Genomic DNA, 13187 nt, shown 5'->3' with positions numbered 1-13187 from the left:
GCACCACCATTCAATATGATCCTGGCTGAGCATCCTTAATCAGTATCCTGTTCCTGCTTTATCTCCATAACCCTTGATTCCACAATCCTTGAGAGCTCTATCCAACTCTTTCTTAAATGAATCCAGAGACTGGGCCTGCACTGCCCTCTGGGGCAGAGCATTCCACACAGCCACCACTCTCTGGGTGAAGAAGTTTCTCCTCATCTCTGTCCTAAATGGTCTACCCCGTATTTTTAAGCTGTGTCCTCTGGTTCGGAACTCACCCATCAGCGGAAACATGTTTCCTGCCTCCAGAGTGTCCAATTCTTTCAGAATCTTATATGTCTCAATCAGATCCCCTCTCAGTCTTCTAAACTCAAGGGTATACAAGCCCAGTCGCTCCAGTCTTTCAGTGTAAGGTAGTCCCGCCATTCCAGGAATTGACCTCAGAGGCTGAGGGGTGACCTTATAGAGGTTTATAAAATCATGAGGGGCATAGACAAGGTCTTTTCCCCAGGGCAGGGGGAATTCAGAACTAAAGGCCATAAATTTAGGGTGAGAGGGAAAAATTTAAAAGGGATCTAAGGGGCAACCTTTTCATGCAGAGGGTGGTGCATGTATGGAATTATCTGCCAGAGAAAGTGGTGGAGGCTGGTACAATTACAGTATTTAAAATGCATCTGGATGGGTGTATGAATAGGAAGCTTTTAAAGGGATATGGACCGAGGGAGAAAGTGAGGACAGCAGATGCTAGAGTACCAGAGTTGAAAAATGTCATACTGGAAAAACACAGTAAGCCAGGCAGCATCCAAGGAGCAGGACAAGGGCATATGCCCGAAACGTCGACTCTCCTGCTCCTCGGATGCTGCCCGGCCTGCTGTGTTTTTCCAGCACAACATTTTTCGGATATGGGCCAAGTTCTGGCAATGGGACTAGATTAGTTTAGGATATCTGGTCAGCGTGGATAAGTTGAACAAAAGGGTCTGTTTCTATGTTGTATATATTTAAGACTCAATGACTCTATCTCAGTTGGCAGGTTGTTATCAGACACATTGCAGGAAGTGCTAGAGGAACTCTCAAAGCATCTATGGAGACAGAAACATTTTGTGTCCAAAACAACTCTCCTTCAAAACTGAAGAAACATAAAATGATGATGAATTTTATCCTGTAGTAAAACATGCCAACGAGTAAGTGGAACGGAGGAAGGATCAGGAGAAGCTGAGAGAGCATGCAGATAAAATGTCACAGATATCGCAGGGTAAATGGTAAAGGAAGTGGAGAAAAAGTCTCATTCTGGAGTAGGTGTCATTAATAGGTGTTAATGACAGATTATGAGTTAACTTTACTGAAATCAAAACCAAGGAAACAGACACTGCGAATCAGGTCATTTCTGAAGGTGGAGTTGTGAAGTTATTGAACTGAATGTGTGGAGGAATTGTCATATGAGGAAAGGTTGAGCAGGCTGGGGGGGTGGAGGGGGCAGTGTTCATTGGCATTTAGAAGATACCATACAAGATTCTGAAGGGACTTGACAAGGGAGATGCGGATAGGTTGTTTCCCCTTATGAGAAAAGTCTAGGTCCAAAGGACATCATTTCGGAATAAAGGGCCACCCATTTCAGACAGATTTGGAGGAAATCTTCTCTGAGAGTCATGCATCTGTGGAATTCTTTACTGCAGAGGACTCTCAAATTTGGGACCTTATTTTTTTTCAAGGCTGTGAGAGACAGGTTGTAATCAGGAAGAGAATAAAGAGTATTGAGAAACAGGAAAGAAAGGCAAGTTGAGATCAGCCATGAAATCATTAAGTGGTTGAATAACCTACTTTAGCTCTGACATCTTACAGTTTTATGATGTTTTTGTTTTGCGTAGATCTCCAGAAGTTGCAGTATTCTGCTGTTGTATTACTTCGACAGACTATGGCTGTGGTACAGTACGGATTCGCCAGGCTTTATCTGCTCCGTCTGTTGCTCATTTTCATGTCGTACATCTTGATCTCTGCTGACCCTGTGACTGAAAGCTTCTGCTTTATTACTTTACTGTTTTCATAAATTGCTTCTGAAACATAAAATTGACAAAGATTACATGACATACAGTGAAAACACAGAAGTACCTAAATGTATGCACCACATATAATGAGTCATGGAATTAAAAGTTGCATAAATAACTGGTATAAATCATTGTGATTATAATTCAATCTCTAAAAGTTTCTGTGTGACTGTTGTGTAGTTGTCTGTTACTGTGTCACTGATTAACCCTATCCACCACATTCTATTTCTACTGTCTGTGCTTGCAAATGTGTTTGATTCCAGACCCAAACACCGTACAATATCTGTGTTTGATTTGTATTCTGCTGGTGTCTTATTTCCGCCAACACACTTACCACTGTCCTTGGACCTTCTCCGCAATTCTTTCATCCAGTGGTAACACAGCACAAGGATGAGGATGTAGCCAATGTAGCCAGGGTAACCTGCATAACCAATGTACACATAATGTGCCGTGACTGATGTAGATGCTGTTGAACAGAAGAATGTAACATTAAACACAGCCCAAGAAACTGGCGAATTCAGCAAAGCAGGATGTTAACCTCTGCTGAATGAACACATCACCTCAGAGACTCTGACCAGTTCTAATCTGAAACTGTACTCAAACTGAAGCCATTTTCCAGCTGCCACCTTGTTTAGTCTTTTGGAAATTACTCAGCCCCTTCTGATTGCAGCATTGATACTATGGACAACTGTCAAAGTTAATCATGTCAACCAGCCAATGCAGCTGAAAAGATTATTGAAATAACTCCATAGAGTTTGGTATTCCATAAGACCATAAGACATAGGAGTGGAAGTAAGGCCATTCGGCCCATCGAGTCCAGTCCGCCATTCAATCATGGCGGATGGGCATTTCAACTCCACTTACCAGCGTTCTCCCCGTAGCCCTTAATTCCTTGTGACATCAAGAATCTATCAATCTCTGCCTTGAAGACATTTAGCGTCCCGGCCTCCACTGCACTCCGCGGCAATGAATTCCACAGGCCCACCACTCTCTGGCTGAAGAAATGTCTCCGCATTTCTGTTCTGAATTGACCCCCTCTAATTCTAAGGCTGTGTCCACGGGTCCTAGTCTCCTCGCCTAATGGAAACAATTTCCTAGCGTCCACCCTTTCCAAGCCATGTATTATCTTGTACGTCTCTATTAAGTCTCCCCTCAATCTTCTAAACTCCAATGAATACAATCCCAGGATCCTCAGCCGTTCCTCATATGTTAGACCTGCCATTCCAGGGATCATCCGTGTGAATCTCCGCTGGACACGTTCCAGTGCCAGTATGTCCTTCCTGAGGTGTGGGGACCAAAACTGGACACAGTACTCCAAATGGGGCCTAACCAGAGCTTTATAAAGTCTCAATAGCACATCTCTGTTTTTATATTCCAACCCTCTTGAGATAAGAGACAACATTGCATTCGTTTTCTTAATCACGGACTCAACCTGCATGTTTACCTTTAGAGAATCCTCGAGTAGCACTCCCAGATTTTATCACCAAGTCATCCTTTATTTACAAATGCTGAGTCCTTGAAACTGATCCAGCTCTCTCAGAGCCAGCTTTCAGAGTGAGCAGAATCTCTGACTCTCCTGCTTATTTTTTTTTCCTTTATTTTATTTAATTTTTTTTCTCTCTAGTGACAAGCAGTGTCCTTATCCCCTATTTGTATTTTTTTATTAACCCCCACACTACCGCCTAACTGCGGTAGTGCTTATTATTTTTATACTCTCCTGCTTTTTTTTTAGGGCAATGCTTCTCCTGGTTATATTTTTTTTTCTTTTTCTTTTTTTTTAACCCCCACACTACCGCCTAACTGCGGTAGTGCTTATTATTTTTATACTCTCCTGCTTATATCTGTCAGCCAGGGAGGACTGATTGGACCAGATTAACTGCCCCATGTCAGGGAACTCATATTCTATGATGTCCACCTGGCTGACCTTGTTACAATTCTCCCACTACCTCTAAACCAAAGGGGTAGCCATGGGCACCGGCTTTGTCTGTCTCTTCATTAGGTACTTGGAACAGTCCATCTTCCACAGCTACACCGGCACCATTCCCCATCCTTTCTTCTGCTACATGATTGACTGTATTGGTGCTACCACATGCTCACACGAGGAGGTTGAACAGTTCATTAAATTCATAAACACTTTCCAACCTGGCCTCAAATTCACCTGGAGCTTCTCAGACACCTCCCTCTCCTTCCTGGACCTCACCATCTCCATTTCTGGCAACTGACTCAACATGGGCATCCACTACAAACCCACAGACTCCCACAGCTGCCTGGACTACACCTCCTCCCACCCTGCCTCCTGAAAAAATCCTATCCCTTATTCCCAACACCTCCACCTCTGCCACAGGCATCAGGTTGCCTCAGAGGCATCAGAGGTGGCAAAGGCATCGAGGGTGTTTTTTCACACCCGCTTTCAAAGTTTGGACTGTTCTTTCTGCCAGACCACTGGATGGTTGGATAATGGATGGTACGGAATTTACCATTTGACTTTAAGAAATAGCCCATTATCCGTGACCAACTCTTCTGGAGTCTGGGTCTTACAAAAGATAGATTCATAGAATTCATACTATGTGGAAGCAGGCCATTCGGCCCATTGAGCCGACATCCCCTAAAAGCATCACACCCAGACCCATCCCAGTGGTGTATCTGCCAGTGAGAGGTGGGTCAATGCATCCGCGTTTGCTACTTGTCCTCTTGAATGATGTTCTAACTTGTAATTATACGCAGTTTGTATTAGAGCCCATTACTGAACTTGGCCTGAAGCTGTTGTTATGGACCAGGGCAGATCCCCTCAAAACATTTCAAGAAAGTAGCCAAGACGCGAACTTCTCATTGTTTTAAGCAGGTGTAACATGGATATTCCAGAATGGATGTGGTTGGTCAAGCCATGTAGTTTTAAATAAAACAATTTATTTACAAGATTGCTGAATGAAACGCAAACAAGAGAGAACAACTTAACCTATCCGAAAACCCAACAGATCATCCCAACTTAATGAGCTGTTTCAAATACCTGCAGCAATCCCCTAAACACCCCTTGGCACAAAAGGTAAAATCAAATCCAGGTTCTTACAGGAGAGATGTCAGAGAGTGAGAGTACCAGCATGGTCCTGCGTCTTTGGGTCCCACAGTTTCAAAATGCCTTTTTGCTTTCAATGGGTAGCCAGACTGGCAAAAAAAAATCAAACCAGAGAAAAGCTGAGCTGGGAGAACTGGCCACTTCCCTTTCAAAAACTTGAAAGCCTTTTGCCTGAGGCACTAGCTATAATCAACTTGACCCTGAAACCCATCCAAGCCCAGACTTTTCAGAACCTGTGTCTTTCACAACCTCCTGCAAACAACACAAGGACAACGTAACCTTTTTAAAGGAGCAGCATAAACACATCTCCCCCACCCTGAAAAAAAAATTAACCATCAAGATCCAAAGGTGGCTTCATTTTAAAACCCCTTAAACACAAATTGTTAGTACTTTAAAACGCACATATATATTACACCGACTGTAAACATGCAAACATGCATAACTACATTCTGTTTCAATCTGTTGTATTCCTGCCACTGAATGCCTCTGTGTCTCATTCAAGTCTGGACAATGCCTTGGCAATCGTGTTTTCTCATCCTGCTACATGCACAATTTGGAACTTGAATAGCTGGAACAACAAGCTCCATTTAAACAGTCTGACATGTCTGTCCTTAAATTTCTCCACAAACACCAAAGGGTTATGATCAGTGTATGTGATTGCCTCAGATACATTACTGGTAACATCAACACTGAAATATTCTAACACTCAAACAACAAGCTCAAAGTCTCCTTCTCAACTGTCAAATATTTCTGCTGATGAATGTTCACTTTCCTGGAGAAATACCTGATAGGTCTTTATATCTTCTCGTCGTCTTGCTGTAAGAGCACATCACTGACACCCATGTCATTTGCATCAATATCCACCTTGAATGGCTTTGTGTAATTAAGTGAGGCTAATACTTGGCAGTGGTTAACACAGCTTTCAGACTGTCAAATGTCTTCTGACAGTCTGCTGTCCACTGAAACAGCTTTAGCAGTTCAGTGAGTGGAGCAGCCACACTGCTAAAATGTGGTACAAAGTTTCAATAAAATCCACTTAATCCCAAGAACTGTAGTACTGCTTTTTTTGTTAACGGTATGGAAATCTCCCCCAATTATCTTTGTTTAACATCCTAGGGCACTATTTGTCGTGTTTATTGACATGGCCCAGGAAGGTGACTTGGCCTCTGGCAAATTCACTTTTATCCAGGTTTATCACCAAGCCTGTCTTCTGAAATTGGTCAAACAAGTCTGATAAATGTTGTAAATATTTCTTCCATGTGTGACTAATAATCACCAGATCATCTATATAAACAACACAGTTGGGTAATTTAACAATGACCTTATTGGCTATTCTCTGAAACGTGGCAGGCACATTTTTTATACCAAATGACCTGATACAGTCCTTTCAGCTTTACAAAAGCCAAAATTGCCTTTGCTGTTTCTGACAAATTTACCTGCTAGTGTCGTCTGTGCAAGTCCAACTTAGAAATATAGGTTACTTGCCCCACCTTCTCAACAGTCATCCAAATGGGAATTGGATATGCATCGACTTTGCGATAGTTAATTACTGTGCAATTCTTTCAGCTGTGATATTGCATAATGGAACAGCCTCTGGAAATCTAGTGGACACATCCATTATGGTGAACACATACAGATTCCAACATTTTGTTTTCAGTACGAGTCTGACGCAATCAATTAAGACTCTTGTAAAAGGTTCCTCAAATGCAGGAACATAGAACATAGAACATTACAGCGCAGTACAGGCCCTTCGGCCCTCGATGTTACGCCGCCCTGTCATACTAATCTGAAGCCCATCCCACCTACACTATTCCATGTACGTCCATGTGCCTGTCCAATGACGACTGAAATGCACTTAAACATGGCGAATCTACTACCGTTGCAGACAAAGCCTTTCATACCCTCACTACTCTCTGAGTAAAGATTAAACAGTATTAAAGGAGCAACTTTCATTACTGCCTGTGGTTCTCCAATTACCTGATATGTATGACATTTCTGGCAAAATTCAATTACATCCTTGTGCATGCTTTTGATCGTTTAAAATCTTTTTGTATTTTAGCTTGAGATTTTCTCAATGACCTCCAAGTGGGAGCTAGAATAGGAAGAAGCCATACAGTGTGGAAACAGCCTCTTTGGCCCAACAAGTCCACACCAACCCGATGAAGAGTAACCCACCCAGACCATTCCCCTGTTACATTTATCCCAGACTAATGCACCTAACCTACACATCCTTGAACACAATGGGACAATTTAGCTTGGCCAATACACCTAACCTGCTCATCTTTGGATTGTGGGAGGAAATCAGAGCACCTGGAGAAACCCACGCAGACACAGAGAGAATGTGCAAACTCCACACAGACAGTCGCCCAAGGCAAGTAGCTCATGTGCCATTCACAATACCTGCTTTCTATAACCCACTGGCAATACAACTGGATGAACTTCTGCCTATTTCTCATCCATCTGAATATGTGATGGTCTCTATTTCTTCATTAAAACATCATTTTTAAGATAATAACATTCAGGGATACATTTGGATTTATTTCAGTGTATGTTTCTTCATACAATTATTTTAAATTTTCATCTTTCTGCTGTAACCAAATTAATTTATCTGAGCGAAAGATGTCTGCATTATCATCTATTTGTTCCTGGTTTGTGTCAACTATCTGATCAAACAGGGCCTCTGCTAAGTCCACTTCAACTTCCTTATCCGTACTCTTTGATTTCTCTGGTTTCAGCTGGTGACTTTGTGACCTCGTTACCACACAGTCAGCAAAAGTCCCAGGATATCTGCTCTGCAATATTTCAGTTATCTTAGTTTCCACTGACTTTTTAACCACAGTAGGCAGCATTCCTACCAGCAAATCAGCTGTATCATGAGCAAAGGCAACTTGTATTCCTGGAGCTGAGAGTTTGTCCAGGACTCCTGCCACGACTTCTCCACTCTTCTCTGGACACTCTCACCTCACTTTATGTAATCGAGCACTTCTTGTCTCAGTGAGAATTCCCTTCACCAACACCTTTTCTAGCAATAGTCCATCACAAGTACATATCTCCTCATCTTTCAATATCACAGATTGCAAGCAAACTGTGTCTCTTAATATTGTAACCTCTTTACCTACTGCTCCTGGCCTATGTGAATAAACTTTACCTTCGCAGATGTATGGTTTAAGAAGATCCTCCTTAACCAACCTCTGACCAGTTTGTACATTCTGGTGCAGCTTTGTAGCCTCCATTGTGCTTTCTGTTACCACTCTACCAACATTCACTGGCTTATCCTGTTTTCCTACATCTGGCTTCTCAGTGCTTCTCCTAACCCACCAACACTGTGATTTCACGTAGCTATTTTATTGCAGTGGGAACACCGGAGCTTTTTAACTTCTCTGTCCCCTTCAAGGGTTTCCTTTTTACCCTGTGGGAAGTTATCCTTCTGATCTTCACTGAGATCTACCATTCCCTTTTCACACAAGGATTTCTCTTTTCACCCAGTTTCTATCCCTCATGGATTGAAATTGATACTGAAAGCCAAACCTTGCTTTATGAACCAACATCATAATCATCAGCCATTTCAGCTGCTAGTCTTGCTGTTTTAACTCTCTGCTCTTCCACATGAGTTCTCATTACTTCGGGAAGTGAAGTTTTGAACTCCTTCAAAATAATTGTCTCTCTAAGAGCATCATAGGTTTGTTCTGTGTTTAATGCTCTTAACCACCAAATAAAATTACTTTGTTTGATCCTGTCAAACTCAATGTAGTTTTCACCAGGGTCCCTCCTGAGATTCCTGAAACATTGTCTGTCGGCTTCTGGCAGAAGCGCATGTGTACTTAAGGTAACTTTGTGTACCTCCTCATATGCCCCAGATTCCTTCTCTGATAGTGATGTGAATATCTCACGAGCTCTACCTTCAAGTTTTGTTTGGATCAACAAAACCCACATGGTCACTGGCCACTGCATTTGTTTAACCTCCCTTCTCTGTACTAGACCTAGCTCCAGTATAAACATGGAAGCTGGGACATCTTTGATTGCCCTCACTTTATCTTCCAACAGGTGTAAACCAGTCTTGTTGAATCTGTAGCCCAAGTAGGTCACATGGGGTGCCTGAAACACACATTCGGCCCTTCCAAAGCATGCACCTATCTTGAAGAAACACCAATGGATTGTGTCAAACTTCTCTAGAACATAGAACATAAAACGATAAAGCTCAGTACAGGCCCTTCGGCCCTCGATGGGAAACTAATCTGAAGCCCAACTAATCTACACTATTCCATTGTCATCCACGTATTTATCCAATGACCATTTAAATGTCCATAAAGTTGGCAAGTCTACCACTGTTGCAGTCAGGGCACTCCACTTCCTTACTACTCTCTAAGTAAGGAAACTACCTCTGACATCTGTCTTATATCTATCACCCCTTGTGCTAGTTGTCACCATCTGAGGAAAAAGGTTTACTGTTGACCCTATCTAACCCTCTGATTATCTTATATTTCTTAATTAAGTCACCTCTCAACCTTCTTTTCTCTAATGAAAACAGCCTCCAATCTCTCAGACTTTCCTCATAACACCTTCCCTCCATATCAGGAGACATTCTGGTAAATCTTTTCTGCACCCTTTCCAATGTTCCACATTCTTCCTATAATGCATCGGCCAGAACTGTACACAATACAGTTGCAGCCTGACCTCGTGGCTCCGAAACTCAATCCTTCTACCAATAAAAGCTAACACACTGTATGTCTTTTTAGCAACCATATCAACTGGGTGGCAACTTTTAGGGATCTATGTACATGACACCGAGATCTCTCTGTTCATCCACACTTTCAGTACTCTGTATTCCTGTTACTCCTTCAAAAGTGAATCACCTCACACTTTTCCACATTAAACTACATTTGCCATTACTCAGCCCCGCTCTGCAGCTTATCTATATCACTCTGTAACCTGCAACATCCTTCCTTACTATCCACAACTCCACCGACCTTTAGGGTCATCCGCAAATTTACTAGTCCATCCTTCTACGCCCTCATCCAGGTCATTTTTAAAAAATGACAAACAGCAGTGACCCCAAAACAGGTCCTTGCAGTACATCAGTAGTAACTGAACTCTGGGATGAACGTTTCTCATCAGCCATCACCCTTTGTCTTCTTTCAGCTCGCCAATTTCTGATCCAAACCACTAAATCGCCCTCAATCCCATGCCTCTGTGTAATAGCCTATTGTCATGAACATTACCAAAGGTGTTACTGAAATCCATATACACCACATCAACTGCATTACCCTCATTCACCTGTTTGGTCACCTTCTCAAAGAACTCAAGGTTTGTGAGGCATGGCCTACTCTTCACAAAACCGTGTTGACTATCCCTAATCAAGTTATTCCTTTCTAGATGATTATAAATCCTACCTCTTCCAAAACTTTACCCACAATCGAAGTAAGGCTCACTGGTCTATAATTATCAGGGTTGTCTCTACTTCCCTTCTTAACCAAGGGAACCACATTTGCGATCCTCCAGTCTTCTGGCACTATTCCTGTAGATGATGACAACATAAAGATCAATGCCAGAGGCTCTGCAATCATCTCACTGACTTCCCAGAGAATCCGAGGATAAACCCCATCCAGCACAGGGGACTTATCTATTTTCACACTTTCCTGAATTGCTAACACCTCCTCTACTATCTCTTTGGACTCCACACATAAGTTCCCACTACTGTCCTTAATCGAATCATTTTTTTTATTGTTGACATACCTATAGAAGGTTTTAGGGTTTTCCTTGACCCTATGTGGATGTGGAAGCTTTGGAAATGGTGCAGAAGTTTACTAGGATGTTGCCTGGTGTGGAAGGAATGTCTTATGAGGAAAGGCTGAGGGCGTTGAGGCTGTTCTCATTAGAGAGAATAAGGTTGAGAGGTGACTTAATAGAGACATACAAGATAATCAGAGGGTTAGATAGGGTGGACAGGGAGAGCCTTTTTCCAAAGTATGGGAACAGCAAACATGAGGGGACACAACTTTAAAGTGAGGGGAGATAGGTATAAGACAGATGTCAGAGGTAGTTTCTTTATTCAGAGATTAGTCAGGTATGGAATGCTTTGCCTGCAACGGTAGTAGATTCGCCAAGTTTAAGTGCATTTAAGTCGGCATTGGACAGGCATATGGATGTACATGGAATAGTGTAGGTGAGATGGGCTTCAGATTAGTATGACAGGGCGGCGCAACATCGAGGGCCGAAGGGCCTGTACTGCGCTGTAATGTTCTATGTTCTATACCTGCCAAAAACTTCTATAAGTGCTCCTTATTGCTGTTCTCTGTTACCAGCATGCCATCTAGAAATATGGCATCCCTGGACAGATCTTGTAAAATGTTCTCCATCGTCCAATGAAACTTGTGCAATATGAGGGTACCCCAAATGGCAGTCATGTTTATCGGTACAAACCCTTATATGGATATTAATTCTAGTATACTTCTGGGAATCCTCATCTAACTGCAATTGAAGGTATGCATAGCTCATGTCCAGTTTCTTGAAGAACAGCTGCCCTGCCAGCTGTACTTGTAAGTCCTCGATGCATTGGATCGGGTATTTATAACGCTACGAGAAGTGGTTTACCATTTGTTTAAACTCCCTGCAAAGGCAAACTGACTTATTCGGCTTGACAATTGATACGACTTGTGCTGCTCATTTCACAAACTGTATTGGTTTGATGATTCTTTTGCTTTCTAGCTTCTGATTTCTGCCTTTACTTTTGCACAAAAGGCATGTGGCACTTGGTGGGCTTTGGAATTCCTTCCTGGTCAACAGACAAGGTGGCCTTAGTTCCTTTGATATTCCATACTTTCATGAAAAACTTTTGTTTTTTTTAATCATTCATGGGATGAGGGTGTCATTGGCTGGACAGCATTTATTACCCATCCCTAATTACCCAGAGAGCTGTTAAGTGTTAATTACATTGCTGTGGGTCTGGAGTCACATGAAGGCCAGACCAGGTAAGGATGGCAGTTTCCAACTGAAAGGGCATTAGTGAACCATATGGGTTTTGCCCGACAATTGGCAATGGATTAATGGTCATCAGTAGATTCTTAATTCCAGATACTTATTGAATTCAAATTCCATCATCTGTCGTATTGAGATTCGAATCTGGGTCCCCAGAACGTCATCTGAGTCGCTGGACTGTTAGCACCAATAATACAACTGTTAGTACTGATAATACCACTGTTAGTACCGACAGTACCATTGTTAGTACCAATAGTACCATTGTTAGTACCAATAGTACCATTGTTAGTACTAATATTACCAATGTTAGTACCAATAGTACCATTGTTAGTACCGATAATACCACTGTTAGTACTGATAATACCACTGTTAGTACCGACAGTACCATTGTTAGTACCAATAGTACCATTGTTAGGACCAATAATACCACTGTTAGTACTGATAATACCACTGTTAGTACTGATAATACCACTGTTAGGACCAATAATACCACTGTTAGTACTGATAATACCACTAAGGTAAAAACAATGACTGCAGATGCTGGAAACCAGATTCTGGATCAGTGGTGCTGGAGGAGCACAGCAGTTCAAGGAGCATCCAAGGAGCATCCAAGCGAAATCGACATTTTGGGCAAAAGCCCTTCATCAGGAATAAAGGCAGTGAGCCTGAAGCGTGGAGAGATAAGCTAGAGGAGGGTGGGGGTGGGGAGAAAGTAGCGTAGAGTACAATAGGTGAGTAGGGGAGGGGATGAAGGTGATAGGTCAGGGTGAAGAGAGTGGAGTGGATAGGTGGAGTCCACGTGAGGTTATGCTATTTCCTGCAACCAGGTTGAGCTCCCGAAGCTCAGTCAGACGGACAAAGGTGTACACTTCCATCGGTGGACCCTGTAACACATATGCTCCACTTGTTACATTTTCCAATAATGAATCCCAGTGCAGTGCCTGTTTGAATTCCAGTTGGTCTTCAGCTACTAGGTGCTTTTACATGGTTACGTCATTAACCCCACATACCAAATGGTCTCTCAACATCTCATTCAGGGTTAAACCAAAGTCACATGCCTCTCCTAGTCCTCCTAACCTTGTCAAAAATCCTGCATATCGATTCCCCGGGAT

General features: G+C 42.4%; 1 protein-coding gene across 1 annotated transcript in view; it reads right to left on the bottom strand.

Moving 5' to 3' along the window:
- Positions 1–1388: 1388 nt before the first annotated feature.
- Positions 1389–13187, bottom strand: part of LOC132832837 (signaling lymphocytic activation molecule-like) — a 59072-nt gene continuing 47273 nt past the window's right edge. Inside the window, exons 3-4 of the mRNA XM_060851013.1 lie at positions 2362–2493; positions 1389–2036 (exon numbers count right to left, since the gene is read on the bottom strand). Of these exons, the coding sequence (XP_060706996.1) occupies positions 1930–2036; positions 2362–2493 (239 nt within the window). The 3' untranslated portion in view covers positions 1389–1929. The remainder of the gene's footprint in view (positions 2037–2361; positions 2494–13187) is intronic.

Source organism: Hemiscyllium ocellatum, chromosome 35, assembly GCF_020745735.1.
Source record: "Hemiscyllium ocellatum isolate sHemOce1 chromosome 35, sHemOce1.pat.X.cur, whole genome shotgun sequence".
Classification (NCBI taxonomy): Eukaryota; Metazoa; Chordata; class Chondrichthyes; order Orectolobiformes; family Hemiscylliidae; genus Hemiscyllium; species Hemiscyllium ocellatum.
The sequence above is the reverse complement of the archived record's forward strand: the minus strand, read 5'-3'. Positions and strand labels throughout refer to the sequence as shown.